Source organism: Onychomys torridus, chromosome 4 (assembly GCF_903995425.1).
Source record: "Onychomys torridus chromosome 4, mOncTor1.1, whole genome shotgun sequence".
NCBI lineage: Eukaryota > Metazoa > Chordata > Mammalia > Rodentia > Cricetidae > Onychomys > Onychomys torridus.
The window spans coordinates 132,250,147-132,272,342 of NC_050446.1; the positions used below are offsets into that span (position 1 = coordinate 132,250,147).

Consider the following 22,196-nt stretch of genomic DNA (forward strand, 5'->3'; position numbering starts at 1 on the left):
GGTACAAAGGCTAAGCATGGATAAGGAGTTCCTGGCTCTACAGACAGAAAAGAGAAGGGGAAGTGGGGGAGACGGCTTAGGAAAGCCATTACCTAGAAGGTCACTGAAGCAAGGGTGACTGCTGACACTGCCCTGGCTACTGACAGCCAGAACAAAGGAAAGAGAAAAAGGAAGAGACAGGGTAGAGAAAGGGCCAGCTGCATAGGTCTGCTCTCTGTAGTCTACAAAGCGAGTTCCAGGACAGCCAGGGCTGTTACACAGACAAACCCTATCTCAAAATACAAACCAAAAGGTGAGGGTGGTTCATATCCATTATCCCAGCACTTGGGATAATGCAGTCCTGAAGCAACAGGACCACTGTGAGTTCCAGGCTAGCTTGGGCTACAGTTGAGACCCCATCTCAACTCATGCAAACAAACAACAATGCATTTACTACATTTAACCTACTAACAAACTAGCCAACCTCAAATGTGCTGAGTGATTACATTAGTGACCGTTGGACAAGATGGCCTACAATAACCCAATCTAGTAGGAAAGTGCTGCATAACTCAGGTAATTGGTTGAATGCAGTAATGAGAGTAAAAGCCAAATCGTCATCTGGTACACTTTGGCATCACCATAAAGAATCAGACCTTTAAGCCATCATAGAGGACTTACATAAGTGTGAAAGGCCTCAGGATGCAAAGAGCTGAGAACAGTAGTCAGGACATATGGTGCCCACGCGCATGCTGGCTGTCTGTTCCCAAGTCACTCTGGCCAGAGCATAGGAAGGCATGTGTACAGAACCAACCCCAGCCCAGGACCCCGAGAGGATCAAGGGACACATCTAGTCCTTTTTTCTTCCCACTCTCTGGGTAGGGCAGCAGTGAATGACTAACAGATATCCAGTTCCAATCTCAAAAGCCCAAAGTAGCACCAGTGACAAATGGAGCATGGATCACAGAGACCCCAAGAAGCTGACAATAACTGAACTGGATCTGGGGAGGGGGTTGGGGACAAATGCAATGGCGAGCACACTTATGTGAACAGCTGAGCACTGCACTGACTAGCTCAATGGCTTACAACATGGAGGAGCAAGCAACTGTGGCCCAGAAAGCACAGCCACACAATTTATGTGATGCGCTAACACGCCACTCAGAGCCACTCTCACAAGTGGGCGACTGTGACAACCACCATGCATAGGATGGTGGCACTTTGGAGCAGAAGGGTACAGAGTACTTGGAACCACTACTGTAACCTCAAAATCATAAGCAAAGAGCTGTCAGGCAAAACTGAAAACACTTGTTACATAAATCGGGAGGGATGAGGCCGTATTTATTTTACGGTCCTTTTCTCAAGTGATTAAATTTGTCAAGATAATTTTAAAACTAAAAGTGTTTTTAAAACAAGAGCACTGAATCTTCCAAATGAACTGATTAGCTGAGTTCAAGGCCAAACAGCTCCATGTCTACCAGATACCAGAAGCAGAGGCTCATGCAGAGGGAGCCGAACTGCCCAAACTGAGTGGAAGTGGGTGGGGCTGCAGTAGGCCCTCCTTCAAGGAGACCAGCTGCAGGAAATGGGGCCAAAGCCAGGGAGCAAAGAGGAGGGAAACTGAGGCACAGAAACAACACAAGCTGAGAGTAGGCAGAGAGAAAACACTACTCTAGAAGATGATCAGCTGGGGCAGAAGGCATGGGTGAGGCCTGCTGAGGACAGAGGTTTCCCAGCTTCCTAGCCCCACAGAACTTCAGAAGACTGCAAACCAGGTTGAGCTAGGTCCCAAAGGTTCCTACAGTCAAGGACTCAGATTTGCTGACAGCAAAAAGCTCACAGACACAATGTCCTGAAGAGCCTAGACAATCACCAGAGAGACAAGTGAGGCTCAGGAACCAGGTCTGGTATCCATCTCCACCCTCATTTCCCACACCTCAGCCTCCTCCCATCTGACACAAGAACGAAAGGATGAACATGTCATGACATGCTCCCCAGGCTGGTGGGATAGCACAGAAAAGACGCACAGCAGCTCTGGAGCACAATACCTATTGTCTAGGGCAGCCCAAGGAACAGCTGTGTGAGCATAGCTGCAGGATTTAGGTATTATTCCAGGACTGCAGGCGGCACTCCTCACCTCTGTGACTGGGTGAGAAGTTCCTGCCAATGAGCAGGCTCATCAATCTGGCAGAATAAGGCACCTAAACCAGGCTGAGGCAAAACTACCCATGTCTCTGCTAGAACCCTGACCGACTAGGACTTCTGGGCACTGCCAGCAGCCCACTGCACACTTCCAAAGAGTCAGCGCCTGATTATGAGAGGTAGATGCTGTAGGAGAGGAGAGAAGCCATTGGGAGGAGTAAGCTAGCTCCAGTGAGCAGGCCCTCAGTAGGCTAATGGTGGGGCTGGGGGGTGGAGGAGGCAGCTCCCAGACTCTACTCAGTGTAGTCAACTTTCTTATAGCTCTGGTTTTGAAGATGGAAGGGCAGGAGGAGAGGAGGTATCTTTGGGATTATGCATTTATGATGGAAACACTGGAGATGTGCCATGGGTTTGAATGGATGTGGAGGGGAGGAGGGAGGGTTTCCAGAGTTCCCAGGCCATGCCTCAGGGGAATTGAGTATTTCAGACAGAGCCTCTGTTCACTGCGATAGGGGACGAAGATTGAAGGCCTCTATTTCCTCTGGGATGTAAAAGGCAGGGCAAGGTGAGGGGCCTGATGAGAAGGGCGAAGGTCTAAGGGAACTGCCAAGGACAATGGGAGAAGCAGCTGAGGAGGGACAGGGAAGGACTGCCAGGCAGTACTGCACATCCAGGCTCGACTGGAGCCCATAAATTTCTAACAGCACCAATCAATGCATGACAGGACACCCTCCTGCAGGCTGAGCTCAGCAGCCAAGAGTGGAAGAGGCTGGGCTGGTCCTGGCTAGGCAGAGCCCAGGTGGCAGAAGACCTAGCAAAGGGCAGGAACATGGAGATGGATCTGAGAGAGTGCAGAGAGAGAACATAACTGCAGAACAGAGATCTATGTAGTCAGACATCATGGGGCTGTGGATCCAAAGGCAAAAACAGGTGACACGGGTCAGGAAAAAGTCAAACCCTTGGACAGTCTCTCATTTTCAAGAATGCATCAAAAGAGAAAGAAAAGTCAACAGAAGGACAAAAGTGGGTGCTCACACTGTGGGTGCTCGCATGGCTCACAGTACGCTCAGACACGTGCCAAGCTGAAGATGGGGTGCACAACTAAATTACAGTCAGTGGGATGACAAAGAAACACAAGGATGTCTGAGGCCCTCAGATGAGCTTGCTGAGGGCAGAAATCTGTTCTGTTCATCTCTTCATCCCCAGGCACAGCACACAAGGCTTGGCTCATAATGGGCACTCAGAAGCTGTCAGAACAAATGAACGAATGGAGGAAGCCGCCCCACGTTATGATCAGACTCGTGTGGGAGAAAATGCAAAGATAATCAAAATACACATGGTAGCAGAGTGGAAACAGGATAGTTTTTTTCCTTATCTGAAACTCCATTGCATCCTGTCACACTGTGTAACAGTTAAAAATGACTGTCTGTCCTCTTTAAGAACATCAGATCAAGAGAAAACACACACTAAATGTTTAGAACTTCGTGAAAACAGGGGTAATCTAAACATGGTATGTCGTTAAAAAGTAAAACACTTTCATCCTTTACAGCCTGGAATACAATGACAAAAAGGACAGAGTGTGTTCCTTCACTGTGTGTGTGTGTGTGTGTGTGTGTGTGTGTGTGTGTGTGTGTGTACATGGATGTATGCATTCCATGGCAAGTGTGTGAAAGTCAGAGAACTTTCAGGAGTTGGCTCTGTCTTCCAACCCTTTTACTGAGGCAACCCTCCTGTTTCTGCCACTGGGCTGCACACCCTAGGCTAGCTAGTCATTGAGCCTCTGGTAACCCTCCTGTCTCTGCTCCCATCATGCAGCAGGAATGCTGGAATTAGAGATGTGCTCCACTGCATCAAATCTTTTTACATGGGTTCCAGAGACTAAACTTGGGTTATCAGATTTGTGTGATAAGCACACTGCGTGATAGCCCTGGAACAGTCTCCCTTCACCAATGTCATATGTGCAAAAGACTAGACGCCTCCCCAGTGTCCAACTGCATGTATGCTATCCTTAACCTCAGAGGCTGACACTATAGGAAATTGGAACAAGACGCACACTGAGTCCTTGCCCGAGCACAGGGCACATGACATGAAGAAAGCAGGAAGGGGCATAGCCACCTGAGAAAGGCCAGGGTGCAGGACACAGGGCAATGTCTAGGGAACAGTAAGACTGATAACACTTGAGGAAGCAGCCCCAAAAGAGAGGGATCCAGAATCGAAAGAAGGAAGCAAAATCAGATTTCTCCAAATATACTAAGTTTTAGTTTGGGAATTGGGTGAACATTTTCAATGTGTCAGAGTCAAAATGTAAGACTTATTGCTACTCTTGAAGATGAACATGTGTTCAGCGACACATAGCACAGCTGCTCAGAATACTGAGGCAGAAGGATCACTAGAGCCTGGCCAGGAGTTCAAGGCCAGCCTGAGCAACATGGTGAGACCTTGTCTCAAAAAAGCAGAAGAATATGGGCTCAACAGATTATATCTGGGAATATGTATGTGTATCTACAAAGAAGACATGCAATAAATAACAACTTAAAAAGAGGCTGTGAATTTGAAGGAGAGTGGGCAAAGGTAAAAGAGAAGGTTTGGAGGGAAGAAAGGGAGGGAGAAAAGATATTATTAAAACACAGTCTCAAAAAATAAACAAACAACAACCCAGCAGACAAAAGCCAGTCAGGCTAGTAATAGGTATGCCTATTTTCTCAGCTACCTGAGGCAAGAAGGTCCAACACTCAAGGATAGGCTGGGTAACTTAGACCCAAAGTAAAACAAAGATGAGGATGCAGCTCATTCACTGCTGAGTGCATGCCTAGCAAGCAGGAGGCACTGGCTCCCACCCCAGCACCACACACACACAGAGGGATGTGTGTGTGTGCGTGTGTGTGTGTGTGTATGTGTGTGTGTGTGTGTGTGTGTGTGTGTGTGTGTGTGTTACTAAATGTAGTGATGTGGGTTAAACATTCATGTCAACTACCACATGAGACTCAGGCTGTGCAAGGTGAAAAAAGACAATAAATAGGAAAAGAAAGTAAAAGCCCTGCCATCCTTGACATAAGTTGGATATACCAATAAACCAATGAGGAATTTGATTTTTAAAAACTGTCGTCACTAGAAGCAACGACTGAGCACATAGCCAGGAGCACCCTGGTACCCATGTTCTGGTTTCTCACCATTTCACAGGAGCATGGACCCTGTGAAGAAGCAATCAGCTCCAGCTGAAGGTAAACTATCAAAGTCTACTAGATGTGTCAAGAAGATTCTAGAATAACAGCTCCCACAAGCCAGAGCAGACCACAACTCAATTATCAAAAAAAAAAAAAAAAAGCAATGGCCACGATGACTGGGAGCACAAGTGTCACATTAAATCCTAGCTGGTCTTGTAATTCTGACAACCAATGAAAGAGCCTCAGTGGTCATCTGTAGATGACAAAGGACACCAACTAATTATCCTTATCCTGGAGACAAGTAAATAAAGGAAGAAAACAGACTTGACCTTGCCTACCTATGCAGTCACAGTTTCTCAAACATCTAGTAGGAAAGCTCTTCACTGAAGACGTCTAGGCACTACACCAAAGAACAGTGAGTGACAGAATTCAAGTGTCAAACCATATAGCCTCCAAGGAGACAGTGTTCTCCATGAGGACCACTCAAGCCTGCTTCAAGCAATGGGCACTTTGACCTAAAAGTTCAGATGATCTCCAACCCAGGAGCCAAGCTCAGCATCAGACAAAGAAGGTCTCAGAGCACCTATGCTTCTTTCTGACTCCCACAGGAGGAAGAGCCCAGCTCAGAAGCACCCTTGTGGAAACAGAAAACCTATTTCTGGCCACACCTCTAGACTCAATGCCCAGTTTATAGAAAATACCTGGAATGAAGGGAATCTCAATGCTAAAGATGCAGCTGCCCAGCCAGGGTGGGAGAGTCAACAGGACAACTGCCCTGGGTTCTTCAGTTAATACACAGCAAGGAGAGAAGGGGAGAGGCACAGCTCTCACAAGTTTCAGACACTGAAACAAATCCATGTGCCGGTTTTCTTTGCATTTACAACCAAACAGTCACATTTCTGGCTAGGTATGGTGGTGCGGGACCAGACTTCAGCAGTCAAAATGCTGAAGGAGGAGGACCCAGAGCTCAAGGTCAGCATGGACAACACAGCAAGTAGAAGGCTGGTGTGCCTCAAAAACAGAGACCCCCCCAAACAAAACACACACTGATGAGAAACTGGGACAATCTATCCAGCAGAGCAGATGGGGTCAAATAAGTAATAAGTTGTAACTCAATGGTATATCTTTCAATCTCTATATTTTGCCATGCTAAGGACTAAATTAAATGCAGGATGTAGTGTACACTGGGCAAGTGTCTACCACCGAGCTACATCCTCAGCTCTTTATTTCTTAGAGAACCATACTAAAGTATTGATGGTTGAAGTGATGTGGGGTTGGGAACTGCTTTCCTTTGTAACAGAGTCTATCTGGGTAAGATAAATGGGAAACAACTGGTCAAGTGTTAATGATGGCTATAGCAGTGGAAGGTTCATGAACCTTACTTTTATATTCTGTCCATTGGCATGTTTGAATACATCCATAATGAAAACTTGAGAGAAGAACCCTCTCCATACAAAAGAATACAGCCTGTCTCTCCCATGAGATGCGAGAACCTGCTTCATGCAGTTAACTCTACCAAGGCTTTTCCTGAGCTATGGATGAACCAGAAAGAATCTGCTGATGAGACTTTAAGGTGGGCATGTTCACACCTGCTTGTCTGGGTCTTCAAGGTACTGCACGATAACAGGTACGAGGTACTGAGAGACTTCCACAGAAAAATCCAACCTGCTCTCTTGTAAGGAAGCAATGATGGGAGGGATTTGCTCCATCAGCTCAGTCCGCACTGTGGGCTCTGCAGCAATGGGACAGAGAGTTATATAAGAAGCCAACATCTGACATGGTATATACTAATGGTTTCTAGCTTTTCTTACTAAAATACTTCATCAAGAAAATTAGACAAATGCAGTTTAAAAATCATTTCCCATTTAGAGTATTTATGCTACAGACAGGCTTAAAAAGCTAGTAAGCCACACAGCAATATAAAAACATAAAAGGAAGAGAGGATGACAACTCTATTATAACAAGCCATATACAAATGGAGAAAGGACCAAGAAGTCTGCATGCTGGGCCAGCATCCAAAAGCCATTATAGCTAATGGCTTCTCTGTCAGACCTATGGGTTGTGCTTATTTAAATTCCAGCCAGGATGTATACATTATAAATAATTCTTTCACAAATGCACTCCCCCACAATCCACGCATCCCAATTATTTCTAAGGCAAAGCATTAAACAAAAGAGCGCTCAAGCTCCAGTACACCACATTAAATTTAACACAAATATATAATTGCTGCAGCACTGTAAATGGTGATTCATTTACGAAGAGAATCCATTCAAAGCCTCAAAACATCCACTTGGGCTTTTTTGAAAGCACCATGTCACATCCATATGAATATTTTAAACTAATATGAGAGCTATATGGAAGGCTTCTTTTTCTATCTTCAGCTAAAATGATCAAATTCTAAGGCCTCAGATTTTTGGAACTTTCTGAAGATTCTCGCCATTCATTATGAGTGCAGAGAAGGGGGGATGCAGGGCAGCTGTCAGGCCTGGCAAGCCCACCACTCATTCATCTTTCTCATGTGTACTCTGTGGCGGGGGTGGGGAGACAGGCAACGCCAGAGTGTCTGCTGTGCTGCAGCATGCTTTCTTCCAGAATAGCAATCACAGGGAGGCAGAAAGAACAGGAGAAATCAAGAGCAGTCCAGAGAGGTCACAGGTGAGAGAAACTAATGACTAGACTGTTCGAACCCAAAGGACCACTTCTGATGGGGTATTTCTTAGCAACCAGCACTCTGGCAAAACTCAAGAAATACAAAAGGCCTAACTGCCAGGGCAAATGGCCTTCATCACATTAGTCACTCTGATGTTCCAAAAATAAGAACAATTTGAGTCACTCTCAAGTAAGACGTCTGTTCTTCACGACAAAATCCATCCATAGTCAGACACTGCCCAAAGCTCACTGATTAATATGAAGGCCTTTAAATTTAGCTAGTACTTGTAGTATATAATTTTTAACAAATGCACAAGTCAAAAAAGTTACAAAAATGAACAAACCTGCATCTTCTGACAGACGGACCATTACCTCCATGACTGCCAATATGTCCTCATCACTGTGGCTGATGTCCAGGAAGACATCCAGTAGTCCTCTGGCAACAATCTGGCTATAGAGACAGAAGGAGCCACACAGTTGTTAGCTGGCAAGTGCTGGCTAAAGGATGCTACATTCTAGGTACTATGCTTAGAGAGGGAGGGTCATGGGGCAAAGGAAAGCTAGTGTCCATCCAGGAGGACAGAGACTACCAAGAGCCATCAGAGATGGCTGCTCTATAATGCCAATCAAAGCCCTCAAGGAATTGGGACTTTATCTCACAGCCTGGAAGTCAGAATAAACTTTACATAGCAAAGCCCTTATCCTCCTTTGCTTACTGATTCCCCACACTGACTTAGAAGAAAACACTTGGATCAGTGGCGGGGAGGGAGAGCAAGTGACCAATGAACACAAGTAAGAGACCCAGAGAGCATCTGCTGCTCCTTCAAGGTCTAGAGAATGAGGAACTACATACAAACAGAAGTCTAGTGGGAACTTTTTTAAACTAAGACACCTCCCTGAATCTACTAGTTTATACTCCAATCTTTCCATGTGATTAATCTTAAACAGGATGGACCCACAATACCTGTTTTGAGGGAGCACAGACGCTGTAAATAGGCTTGGGTCAAGACAACAGAAGTTGAAGAGAGGGTCAGTGGAAGGAAGCAACTATATAAGGACAGGAGGGCTGTCACTGGGCGCAGGAAAGCAGGAGAGCAGGAGGGCAGGGAGCCAGCCTGAAGCCAAGGAACACCCAAGGACTAGGGAAGCCTTCCACAGGCAACACTAGACCACATGCCAGACACAACAGGCTCTTACGATGGGCTGCAGAAGATACATCTGTAGGCATCTCAGCCACCGGGGAGAAACAAGATGGCCTTAACTGTAATCCAAGAGCAGGGTATACACCTACCAAGGAGTAAGCCTACAAACCCAGGAAGCCAATGCGAATTGCTCAAGACAAGGAGTCATAAATAAATGCTTTATTAGATATTTAAAAAAAGACTTGAATTGTAAGAAATGACCAAAGAAAACCTCCAAGAAGGAAGAAATGACACTAGATAGAAATTCAAATTTACATAAATGAATAAAAAGCTCCAGAAATCATGGCCACATATAAAGATTTATCTCATTATTTAAATCTCTTTAAGAAACATTTGTTAAGCAAAACTGATAGTGAATTGTGGATTTATAGTGCACACACACATATATATGTATATGTATACACATACATGTAAAATGTAAGACAAAATAGCACAAAGACCAAGAAACAAAAATGAGAGCATACTAATGTAATTTTATTACATTGTGAAGTAGAAAAAATATCACTAATAAGTTAAACAAACCCTGAGACAGCCACTAAAATACCAAAACAACAAATTATAACTAACAAACTATTAAGACAAACTGAATTCATAAAAAATTCCATTAAACCAAGAAAGGGCATATAAAGACCCAAAGGAATAAAGACTTATGACAGATGAACTCATGCAGGAGGGGTCAGCTTTAGCACTATACTATAAATGCTCCCAACATTCCAGCTAAAACACCAACACTGCTAGAGTAAGCAAGATCCAACTATATACTGCTAACAAGAAACACACTCTACTATACATATGTAAATACAACTGAAGTGAAAAACTAACAATAGTTAAAGAGAGCTAGGGCAGCCACCTCCGTATCAGATAAAATACATTTCAGACAGAGAACATCAGCAGGGATAAAGTCATTTCACAGTGATAAAGGGGTGAACTTGTAAAGAAGATATAATAATCCTAAATGTCTATGTACTAAATAACACAGCTTCAAGCTACAGAGTAAAAATCAATAAAACTACAAGGAGAAATAGATAAAAGTCACAGTAGGAGTCTAGAAATAGGACCACACATACATCACCAATGAATTTTTACAAAGGTCAACAGGGAAAAAACTGCCTTTTCAAAAAGTGATGCCAGAATGAACAGACACTGGGAAAAAAAATGAACCTGACTCTCACTTCATACCATGCACAGAGATTAATACAAAATGCATTAGAAGGCTAATATTGAGAGCTTTGCTATAAAAAGTCCTGAAAAGAAAAAGAATCCAGGGAAAATAGCCTGTGTGAGCTTTGGTTAGCAATATTTCTGAAGCCTCAAAACATACAAACCATAAAAGAAAATAAATAATTTTAAAATGTCATTACAATGAAAAACTCTTTCCCAAAATCACACTATGAAGGAGGGTTGGGGAGACAAACCACAGACTGGAAGACAGTATCTGACAAAAGAGACATGCACACCTAGCTTTGAAACTGTGTTCACAAACAATTACAGCAATATTAGTCAAGCAGAAAAGCTGAAAATAACCTGAATAATTATTAGTTGCCTAGGAGGTCAACGGAATGAAGAACTGATGTGTCCTACAGCATGAATGAACCTTGGAAACAGGCTGAGTGAAGAAGCCACAAAAGCCCACAAACCACATGATTATACCTGCTACACACAATGGAGAAAAAAATAGGTTAATGGCTACTTAGGGTAGAGGACTGAGGTTACTTGAGCAGAAACTACTGTTCATGACAACAGTGCTAAGAAATTTTCAAAATTCCTTGTGAATTTTGTTACAAAATTCTGTGAATACGTTAAAACTATCAATATGAAATTCGAAAGTTGTAAACTCTACTGTCTGTGTTATGATAACATACTGGTGAACTCTACTGTATGTGTTACGATAACATAATGGTAAACTGTATAATGTATGGTATAATGTAGAGGACATTATACTGAAGTGTATGGTATATTGTTTTGATCAGTGTTCTACTGCTGTGGAGAGACACCATGATCAAGACAACTCTTCTAAAGAAAGCATTTAACTGGAGACTTGCTTATAGTTTCAGAGGTCTAGTCATTTATCTTCATGGTGGGGAACACGGCAGCATGCATAGCACTAGAGCAGTAGCTGAGAGCTACATCCTGATCCACAGGTCAAGAGAGAGACTGGGCCTTGTATGGGCTTTGGAAACCTCAAAGCCCACCCCTAGTGACACACCTACTCCAACAAGGCCACACTTGCTAATCCTTGTAATCCTTGCAAACATTTCCACTCCCTGGAGACCAAGCATTCAAGTATATGAGCCAAGCCGATGGGGGCCATTCTCATTCAAATCACCAGATATGTAAAGGGAAACACACACACACACACACACACACACACACACACACACACTCACTCGTTTGTTTCAATGTGTCCTCCAACACCTCATGTCCAGGAATGGTGTGACCCCAACTGCAACTGTGGCAGAGAGCAGAGAACACTAAAGAACAGCCCAAGAGTAAAAACAGAGTACCCCTGAGGACCGGAAGCAGAGGCCATGAGTGTTCATCTCAACATATGAAAGAGGCTGCAGTAGGAAAGAGATGCTGCAAGTTGAGCCATTGAAGAAGGAAAACCCTCCTTCTGGGACTCTCCATCTGTAAATCCAGTTGACAGCCTCAGCTTCCCCAGCTGGTTTCTACCGGATGTTGTAAGCCTCTGACTTAATAATGTGTGGCTATTTGTTCTCTTACTTGGGAGCCCCGACCAGGAGTATCAGCTGCTGCCTCAGCAGGCTTCCCCAGTAGATGCTGGGGCCCCATTTGATGGTGTTACCTTTTGTTTGCTCTCTCCATGGGTCTACTCCTGTTGTCCGTGTGGATGTTGTAACTCTTGACTCTCTGCTGTCTTTCTCTTACTTGCTCCTTGTTATCTGTTCCTGTGCTTCTGTCTGCCACAGGCTTAATAAACTCACTCATTGAAACAGAACTCAGCTATCAACCTCCCTCTCTTAACCACATAGACATGAAAACTAAATCTGAATAAAACTGTTAGACTTTTAAAATTGTAAGACTATAACATATTGTGCATTGACTTATTGAATTCAATCATAAGGAAAGCCTCCACTTCATAAGTCTTCAGGAACATACACTGAGAAGGTCCTGAGAGATACCACCTAAACAGCATGGACAAGGAGGTGTGCTAACATCATAAAGTCTTCCTACAGTGCAAAGAGAAGGGTTTGACTCCCCAAAATTCCATGACACCAACTAATTATGAGAAAGTACCAGACAAACCTATTTGGGGAGATATTCTATGAATACCTCACCACTATTCTTCAGAAAGCATCAAAGTCATGAAAGACAAGGCTAGACCAAGAAACTGTCAAGGATTTGAGGAGACTAAAGAGACACAACAACTCACTGACATGCCCTGGACAGAACCTCTGCACAAGAGATTACCATGAAAATCCACGGTATCTGTGGTCAATAAGGCACCCTGAACCACGGCTGCAGTTAGTGTCTCAGCTTTCTTTCTTTGCTACATACAAGCATACAAGTTCATGTCTGACATAATCATCAGAGCAGGGTTTCTTGCTTTCAGCACAACTACATTTGGGAGCTGACAATTCTTTGCTATGGGACTGTGCACTACAGGGTACTTAGTAGCAGCCCTGGAATATATCCACTAGGTGTCAGTAGCATTCCCTGACCCCCAAGATGTGACACCCAGAAATTTCTCTGAGACATCTTGGAAGGTCCCCTGGGAGCAGACTCTCTTCTGGCTGAGGGCCACTGCACTAAAAGGAGCTGGACAAAAGTTATAAGAGAACTCTTTATATACATTAGTTACTTTTCCCATCACTGTCATCAAACATATGACAGAAGCAACTGAAGTAAACAAAGTTAATTTCGGCCCATAGTTTGAAGAAAGGCTGCAGGGGCCTGAGGCAGAGGTCACATGCATCCACAGTTGGGAAGCAGAGAGAGAAATGCTGGTGCTCAGCTTATTTCCTCCTTTTTATGTAGTCTGGGACCTCAGCCCATTTAGGATGAGTCTTCCCACCTCAGCTAATCAACCCAGTCTAGGAAGTCCCTCACAGATATGCCCAGAGATTTGTCTCCTAGGTGACTCCAGAGACTGTCAAGTTAAACCATCAAAATTAACCCTTACACTGAAATACATCTGCAACTCTTCTAGAAACCTAAAGTTATCTCAAAATCAGAAGATAAAACACAATGACCCAAAAAAGACAAGACAAAAGAACTACAGTAAGGGAACATGATAACAGCTAGCATTTAAACTACGAAGACAAGGCAAGTACCAACAATGACTCGAACACAAGGACCTGAAGACGCTGTTGGTGTCTCAGAAAGTCAAATAAACACCCACCATTCAATTTCACTTCTAGGTGTCTAGCCAAAGGAAATGAAGACACATCTACACACAGAGGCTGCGAAACATGTACACAAGCATCATTCATGAAAAAAATCTGGTCCATTTATTGGTAAACACATGTGCAAAACACAGAATGTACAGAGAAGGTGTCAAAGTACTGTCAAAAACAACGTGATTCCTAATCTGTTTCCCTAGTTCTAGTAAAATAAAATGAGAAAACACCAGGAACCAGGCCAATGGCTGTGGGGACCCAGGGGTCAGAGGAGGGAAGACCTGACCATGAGGGGCAAACATAGAAACTTGCTGGATGACAGAGATGCTCAAACTACTGTAATGATGTTTGCATATCAGGACACACTGTATGCTCAAGGTGAACAACTTGTATGGTATGCACAAATTGACACAGGGAACTGTTCTAGACAAAGGCAATCAGACAACATTAGAGGAACCAACAGATGCCCTATGACAAGGGCCTCACTGTGCATAGGAGAACCAACCAAAGTGGACTCACCTGCTCTGATTTTCGAGAAAAGAAGACTACAGATTGAGGATTAACAGTGAAGTCCTCTGACCTAGCACAACACAGGAGAAATATATCAACACAAGCCTGCTGAAGAGACAGGTGCCACCCTGGGGATAAAAGGGTTGAGATCTGGCAGCCAGGAAGCTTGGGAAAGTCGAAACAGACACTATGGAGAAAGAGACTTATTAGTTTTCCCTGGACCTCATTCACACTAGCCTCTCTGGGGAAATCAAGGAACTAAGATCCCCAATCTGCTGCTCCAGCCATAGAATGGATAAACAAATCTGCTTCTAGCCTCAAGTGGGCACAAGGGACCTGCCCTTCCAAGGACAGAGAAGAAAGGGATAAGAGAGAGCCCAGAGCAGGACAGTCTACTGGTATGAATGCAGATGGAAAGGACAAGCCGATGACGGGTTCTGTGTTAGTGCTGTGGAAAACCTGCTGCTTTCTATGGGTATGCCCTGGGAGAACACTGGGGATGAACCGAGCCAAAAGCACAGGCCTCAAGACTTCTCAGTTAGCAAGGCTAACAATATGAGAAAAGACATGGCCTTCTGGAAAGACTACCTACCAGCCCACCAAGTACTCAGTGAGATGGAGCTGCAGGTGTTAGCACCCAAGTAGACTAGGAACAGTTAAGATAAGCAGAAAGCAAACAGCAGATAAATCGTTTCAACAAGCTACATTGGGAAGAAGCATCAATGTCAGTGATCTATCAGAGGGCCAGCCTTCTGAGGCTGGGAGAGGATGTCATCTATGAACATGGTAGGCTGCATTCAAAGCTATTCTGGTACACATGGGGCCCGAGGACCTCTGGTTGGACTCGCATGCTCAAATTAAGATGTAGAGATGGGTGAACTGTACTAAAAAAAAGCAAGATGTGTTCATACACCTTCCATAGTAAACACAGTTGGAATTTTGAAAGTTATAGGTTCAAGTATGTATAAATGAATAAAGCACAAAATCAAAAGAAAGCTGGACTGCATGCACTACTATCAGACAATGTGAGCTTCAGAAAAAGGGATGAAGATACTATGCAACGAAGAAAAGAGCCAACTTAATAGTAATAATAATAATAATAATAATAATAATGATAATAATAAAGAACAATGTTAGCAGGGTACACTCCCAACATCAAAACTTCCAAAGGATGGGAAAATCGGTAACAAACATAGCTGAGGATGTGAACACTGTTCGCATAGTAACTACCCAGAGGCACATTTAAAAAAAAAGTAAGGGCAGTGGGTGGCTCAGAGGTGAAGAGGGCAGCAGACAGCTCAGAGGTGAAGAGGGCAGCAGACAGCTCAGAGGTGAAGAGGGCTGCAGACAGCTCAGAGGTGAGGGTAAGGGAGAGGCTGTGGACAGCTCAGAGGTGAGGGTAAGGGAGAGGCTGTGGACAGCTCAGAGGTGAGGGTAAGGGAGAGGCTGTGGACAGCTCAGAGGTGAGGGTAAGGGGATGTGGACAGCTCAGAGGTGAAGGTAAGAGGCTGTGGACGGCTCAGAGGTGAAGGTAAGGGCAGCGGACAGCTCAGAGGTGAAGAGGGCAGCAGACAGCTCAGAGGTGAGGGTAAGGGGCTGTGGATAGCTCAGAGGTGAGGGTAAGGGGCAGTGGATGGACGGCTCAGTGGTGAAGGTACTTGTCACTAGAGTCCTAGTAGAAAAACAGAACCCTCTCCTGAAAGTTGTCCTCTGATTTCAATAAGGGCACTATGGCATTCAAGCACCCACCCACAGATGCACACCAACAAATCAATTTATTACAGTAAGTAAATAAAGAACTCAGAAGATCTGGAAAATGCCTCCAGCCAACTTAACCCAATTGATATAGATGCTTAAGATACTCTCCCCCAAAATGCTGGCAGACAACATTCTTTCAAGATGAAACATACTCTGAAACATAAATAAGCCAACAAACTTTAAGAAAAATTCTCTGAACACAAAATAAATGAAAGCAGGGAAAACAGAAAGACATTTGAAAGCTGTTTTAAGTATTGGAAAATGGTAGACTGTGTCTGTGAATACCTCACTGGAGTCGCCCTGGTGACAATGAGCCGAGTGCAGCTCAGCCAGCACAGTGCTTGTTTGGCAAGCTGCAAAGTGACTTCAAGGCTAGCCTAGGTCACATGACACCACATCTCAAAATAAAAATGAAGTAAATGAGACTGCAAATACGCCTTACGTTCATGTGTGGGTAAACCACACAAAGGCTCTATAAAAACAAACAAACATGGCTTGAAGAGACACCGCCATGCTAATTAGAAGGTACTAGGGTTTGTGTGTCAAGTATGCCCAAGAGTCCAAGTATCTGGTATGTGGTCATCAGCCTGGGGTGCTCTTAGTAGTGGAAGCATTAGGAGGCAAGGCCTAGTGGAAGGTGGTTAAGTCTTTGGGGATGCAGCCTGGAATGAGACAGGAATGAGATGCCAATCTCCTTCCCCTCCTGCCCAACTACCATGGGGTATGTATGCAGTTTTGTCCCAACACACACGTTCTCCATCATTGTCTGTCTTACATCAGACCCAAAAGCAGTAGAGCCCCCTGACTGGGGAAACTGCTAACCCCCAAATACATTTCTGTCCTCACACTGACTCTTCTCAAGTATTCCGACACAATGAGGAAAGCAGGTGCGACCCACCAAAGGAAGAAGAAAAGCCCAGTATAGCTTTCTCTTTCTCCAGCAGATTTTTACTGGGATATAAAAGAAAACCTACATAACTAGAAAGGCGGGCCACGTCATAGATTGGATTCTCAGCATTATAGAGAGGCAAGTCCTCCAAATGCACCAACCGGCGCTATGTTTTGCTTTATTGTGTTAGGATCTGATATGTTGGATTTCAAATCTATAAAGGATTCTAAAGGACAGAGAAGATCAGATGAAGAGGGCTTTGCATTGTCAGAGAACAGGGTTTGGGTTGCATGGCCACACCAGCAGGCTGGCTTCAGCAGAAGCCTGACACCACCAACTTCAGGTAAAATGTGAGGTATAGGCAGGCAATGCAGTGAGGTAAGTAGTCTGCAAAGACAGCAACATACATTCAAGGGGAGACACACACCTCTCCTCAGCTCCTTAACACACAGTAGTCACAGGGAAACTGCTGCCCAAGAGCCCAGACACCTGAACCCTCCCTAACTTGTCAACAGGCAAAGGCCAGTGTATTCCAAGAAAAGTTTCAAAAGGCGCACACCCACACTGAACACCAAGCCCCAAAGCCACCATCTCCTATATAATTTCACATATTTTAAATTTGGAAAAAAATTTAAAATGTTAAGGTAGATACTTGGGGCTAAAAGTTGGCAGAAAATTAAGAATGTGTTTCACATGAAAACCAAGATTAGTGATTAGTGCCTGGTGTGGGGAACAAGGGGAGGAGTAGGCAGGGTGCTGGGTGCCAGCCACATGCCTGACCTGATGACGGGACTGCAGGGTGCTGGGGTGCCAGCCACGTGCCTGACCTGATGACGGGACTGCAGGGTGCTGGGGTGCCAGCCACGTGCCTGACCTGATGACCGGACTGCAGGGTGCTGGGTGCCAGCCACGTGCCTGACCTGATGACGGGACTACAGGGTGCTGGGGTGCCAGCCACGTGCCTGACCTGATGACCGGACTGCAGGGTGCTGGGTGCCAGCCATGTGACCTAGAACGTCACCTCTAAAAAGCAACCAAGTAGATGGCAAGGAAGCCCTTGGCTCTCTTGAGAGTGAGTGGTACAGCTAAGAAAGATGCATAGGATAAGAAATGAGGGAAAGAAAGGACCTGTGGTGATACTGTGTTCCCAAAATATTGTGCACCCTAATAAACTTATCTGGGGTCAGAGAAAAGAACAGCCACAGTATTAAAAATAGAGGTTAGGCAGTGGTAGCACATGCCTTTAATCCCAGGAAGTGAGCCTTTAATCCCAGGAAGTGATGGCAGGAAGCAGTGATGGTATATAAGGCATGAGAACCAGGAACTAGGCTGGTTAAGCTTTTAGGCTTTTGAGCAATAGTTCAGCTAGGATCCATTCTGGATGAGGACACAGAGGCTTCCACTCTGAGGGAACAGGATAAGCTGAGGAATTGGCAAGATGGGGTAGCTGTGGCTTGTTCTGCTTCTCTGATCTTCCAGCATTCACCCCAATACCTGGCTCTGGGTTTGTTTTTATTAATAAGACCACTTAAGATTCGTGTTACAAGGACCACTATGCCAGATGAAGATTCAGGGACAAAGGCATTCCTGAACAGATGGGGACAGAGGATAGGAAGTGATGAGGTCAAGGGCAGAGCCAACCGGACAGGGATGAAGGTGTGCAGGTTCAGGGGAGTTTGGATAGCTTTAGTTCCTGCTTTCTTCAAGGAACCAAACCAAGGTCATCACTGAAAGCAACAAAGACTGGACCAGATCAGTGTTGCTATGAAGTGACAGTGAAGAAAGTCAGGGCAGGGTGACAGGCAACTTGGAAGTCCACAGTCCAGGCAGTGGTGTGCTATACCCTACTGTACACATGGGACAGAATGCCTTCCACACAACTTCCACTCTTGTTAGCTGGCAGTTGGTAACAAAAGCAATGAGCAAGGCTGGAGCTGCAGCTCGGCGAGGAGTCTATGCAGCATATATAAGGCCCTAGATCAGATCCCCAGCTCCACCAAATTAACAACAACAACAAACAAGTGGGAAAGCCCAGTAATATGGGATGCTGCAGAAACAGAATCAAGGTGTCCTGGAGACAGCTGTTGCTTACCTTCCCCATGAATCCCCTGGAGCCTGTCACAGCAGCAGAAGGCTGGCAGTGTAAGGATGGAGCTTACGGGCTGAAGATATTCTCGTTGAATGCGTGCTTTGCCGAGCGAGTGAGCAGAGGCAGGCTATCATGGCCAGGGATGTCCAAGAAAGCTGTGACCTCCCGTTGTCACAGTCTGGACCACAATCTTCAAATCCATCTAGACAGGGAGAGAAAATACTCTAAAACTGTATCTGTAGGTGCTACTAACAGTGATGGGTCAGTCACACTGTGGTAGACATGTCCTATGACTGGGCTGTCCAGTGCAAATGCCTAGAAGCCATCCACAATGGAGCCAACAGCTATGGAACTATAAAAGAAGGGTGTCAGGGACCAGTGTCACCAAGGAAACTGGTTCCCATCAACAACTATGATAATCACTCATCTCTGCAGGGAATATGTACCTCTCCTCCATCATTTGAAAATGGTCAGCCAAAAACAAATTTCACCTTGCAGACAAGAATCTAACAGCTGTCCACCTCACATCTTGTCTGCCTAAGAACTCCTTACCTTCTAAGTAGTCCCACTCATCCACACCCTGGCCTAGCAACACTCAAGAAGGCCCCTCCTACAGGTCCCTTAGTCCATCCAGGTTAAGAAGTACCCTGAGGTAGCTGAGTTAGGAGCCCTGGGGCCAATGGAATCCCATGACTCCTTCTGATTAGCTATGTGATCAGAGGGCATCACTGAGCCTCTCTGCACTTCTCATCGTGAAGTAAACCTACCTTGTGCCATCAGGATGGTAGCACATACAAGTTCTTGCACATAAAGGCCTGTGAGATCTGTCCCCTAGCTTTGTGAGCTGGCCAACCCTAAGCCCTGGCCCCATCCTTTCATCTATGGTGACCATGACTGGCAGATACTGTCCCTCATCTCCTCTGTCCTGGGCTTTTAGGTCGTGGCTAGTGTGCTGCATCTCTAGAAGGCCTCCCCTCCCCACCACCTCTCATGTCAAAGGCTCCAATGGTGCCAACCTGGCTGACCTGCTACAAATACAGCTCTCTGCACAATACAGCGAGGCCTTCAAGAATAGCCACTCTCTTGGGCAGGCCTCTATGCACTCACTACTGAGTTCTCCATGCCCAGCACAATGCCTGGGGTTCAGGGGGTGGTCCTTAACCACGTGATGAGCAAATTCACTCTATAGCTATGTGTCTCTCTAAGGAAACTTTAAACCACAAAATTAACATAATCTTTCCATAAAACGCACACTAAAGACTTACCACTAAGAGACTGTTCTAGAACGGTAATAGTAAGAAGAGCTCCTAGGCAGTCATAAAAATTAAAGTAATTTAATTTATGGGTTAGGGAGATGGGTTAGTCAGCAAAGTGCTTGCTGCCCAAGCATGAGGACCTGAGTTCAATACTCAGGACCCATAAAAAAGCTAGGCATGATGGAGTACACGGTAATCTCAATGATAAAGAGACAGGCAAATCCCTGGGACTCAATGGCTAACTAGGATGTGGAATATTACTTTAACTATGTAAGTAAAGATGTGTTATGTGTTATGTTTGTTTATGTTGCATTTGTTTAACCAGGCAAAGATGTGTTACATGTATTTATTATATTGCATTTGTTGTTTAATGGTGGGGCTGGCTGGTGGAGAGAATAAACGGAAGGAGGAATCTAGGCCCAAGAGAAAAGAGAGGAGAGAACCAGGAAACAGAGGGGAGAATGAGGGAGAAAGAGAAGGAAACATCCAGGCACCCACCATCCAACCAGACATGGAGGAAACAGGAAACTAGGACATACAGAATGAAAGGTAAAAGGCCCTGAGGCAAATGTAGATAAAGAGAAACAGGTTAAATTAAGTTTTAAGAGCTAGTGGGACAAGCCTAAGCTAAGGCCGAGCATTCATAATTAATAATAAGTCTTCATGTCATGATTTAGGAGCTGGTTGGTGGTCCAAATAAAAGCCTGCTACAAACCAGTCTATGCTACTTGGTGAGTAGTAAGCCAGTGAGGGACCATGTGTCAAAATGGACAAAAGGTGGAGCGCTACTGAGGAATGACATCCAAGGCAGACCTCTGGGCTCCACAGGCATGTGTACACACACACACACACACACACACACACACACACACACACACACACACAGTGCCTGTGATGAGCCAGAGGTACAGAGAAGTACCTAGTAAGCATGACTCAATTCTTTGTCTTTTGAGACAGGATATGTTACTGGACCAGTGAGCTCTGGGGTGCTGCCTGCATCTCCCTCCCTCCAAGGGCTACAGATGCACATGACATGACTGGCCTTTTAGGGTGTTAGGGATCCGAACTCAGGTCTTCATGCTTGTGTACTATACTGATCGAGCCACTGCCTCAGCCCTTCTTGGTCTTTAAAATGTTTTCTTTATTTTTCAGAATTTTATAATCTGACATCTATCTATTTTTCCTCCTTCAACTTCTCTTATATCCCTCCAACATGCCCTCCTAACTTCTTGTCTTTGTAATTTTTTTTTTTTTTTTTGATAGTCTACAAAGTCCAGCTGGTAACTATCAACATGTGAATGGATAACCAACCACTGGAGCATGGGACACCTACCAATGCCACATATCCAAAAAAAAAAAAAAAAAAAAAAAGATTCCTCTTCCCCAGGATTATTCACTGCCAATAACTTCTCAAAAGGGGGTGGGGCCGGGAATCATCTACCTCATGTACTCTGGGATTTTGGCTGGCTTGGTCTTCTGCAGGTCTCTTGTGGACATGTCCAGATTCTCTAAGTCTACAAGTACAATGGCTATGTCATGACCAGAAGATGGAACTCACGGCACTCTGCCCACCCTGCAGCTTGGCATCCATTCTGCCTCCTCCTCTTCGGCATTCTCCGAGCCCTAGTGAGGTGCTATGGATCCACCATTTGGCAGGCCCTCTTGCTGCTGTTCTACAGGTAGGCCTTCAGCAGTCGCGCACCTGGCTTGTCCCCACAGAAACGGGCTCACACTGTTGTTTTCACCATCTCTGTTCACTGTGTGTCCAAGCCTGGGCAGCCAGCTGTCCTCCTTACTTGGACTAAATACCTTAGTGAAGCACTGTCAGAAGAAAGCTGTGTACCTGAACATGACTTGCATTCTTCAGAGGGTCGATGAAGACAGATTACGAGAGTGTCAGGGGCCAAACTAGGTGTGCACAAAACAAGTGAGAATATTACAAACATGAGGATTTGCATCCCTAGCTTGGTGTTCTTATAAAATGTATTGTTATTAGTGTGTGGGGAGGGTAGGCATGCCACTGTGTGCATGTGGAAGTCCAAGGACAACCAGCAGGGGTTGGTTCTCTCCTAACATCCAACTCAGGTCTTTAAACTTTGTGCAACAAGTGCTTTTACTGTGAAGCAATCTCTGCACCCAGGTTTTTAGGCACAAATCTTGATCCTCAGGAGAACTCAGACTAGAAAAGCAGGTGAGGCCTCAT

At 44.9% G+C, this 22,196-nt stretch overlaps 1 protein-coding gene across 6 annotated transcripts in view; it reads right to left on the reverse strand.

The window, feature by feature from the left end:
- The window catches only part of LOC118582695 (serine/threonine-protein phosphatase 4 regulatory subunit 1-like), a 77,209-nt gene that overhangs the window by 25,131 nt on the left and 29,882 nt on the right, over window positions 1–22,196 (reverse strand). For 3 of the 6 annotated variants that reach the window (XM_036185743.1, XM_036185741.1, XM_036185742.1), the window contains 3 exons: window positions 18,741–18,939; window positions 8,273–8,375; window positions 6,869–7,011 (listed from right to left, as the gene is read on the reverse strand). In XM_036185743.1, coding sequence (XP_036041636.1) covers window positions 6,869–7,011; window positions 8,273–8,375; window positions 18,741–18,749 — 255 coding nt within the window. In that variant the 5' untranslated portion in view covers window positions 18,750–18,939. Of the gene's footprint in view, window positions 1–6,868; window positions 7,012–8,272; window positions 8,380–18,740; window positions 18,940–22,196 lie in introns of those variants that run through there. The other 3 variants (XM_036185744.1, XM_036185745.1, XM_036185746.1) reach the window with 3 other exon arrangements.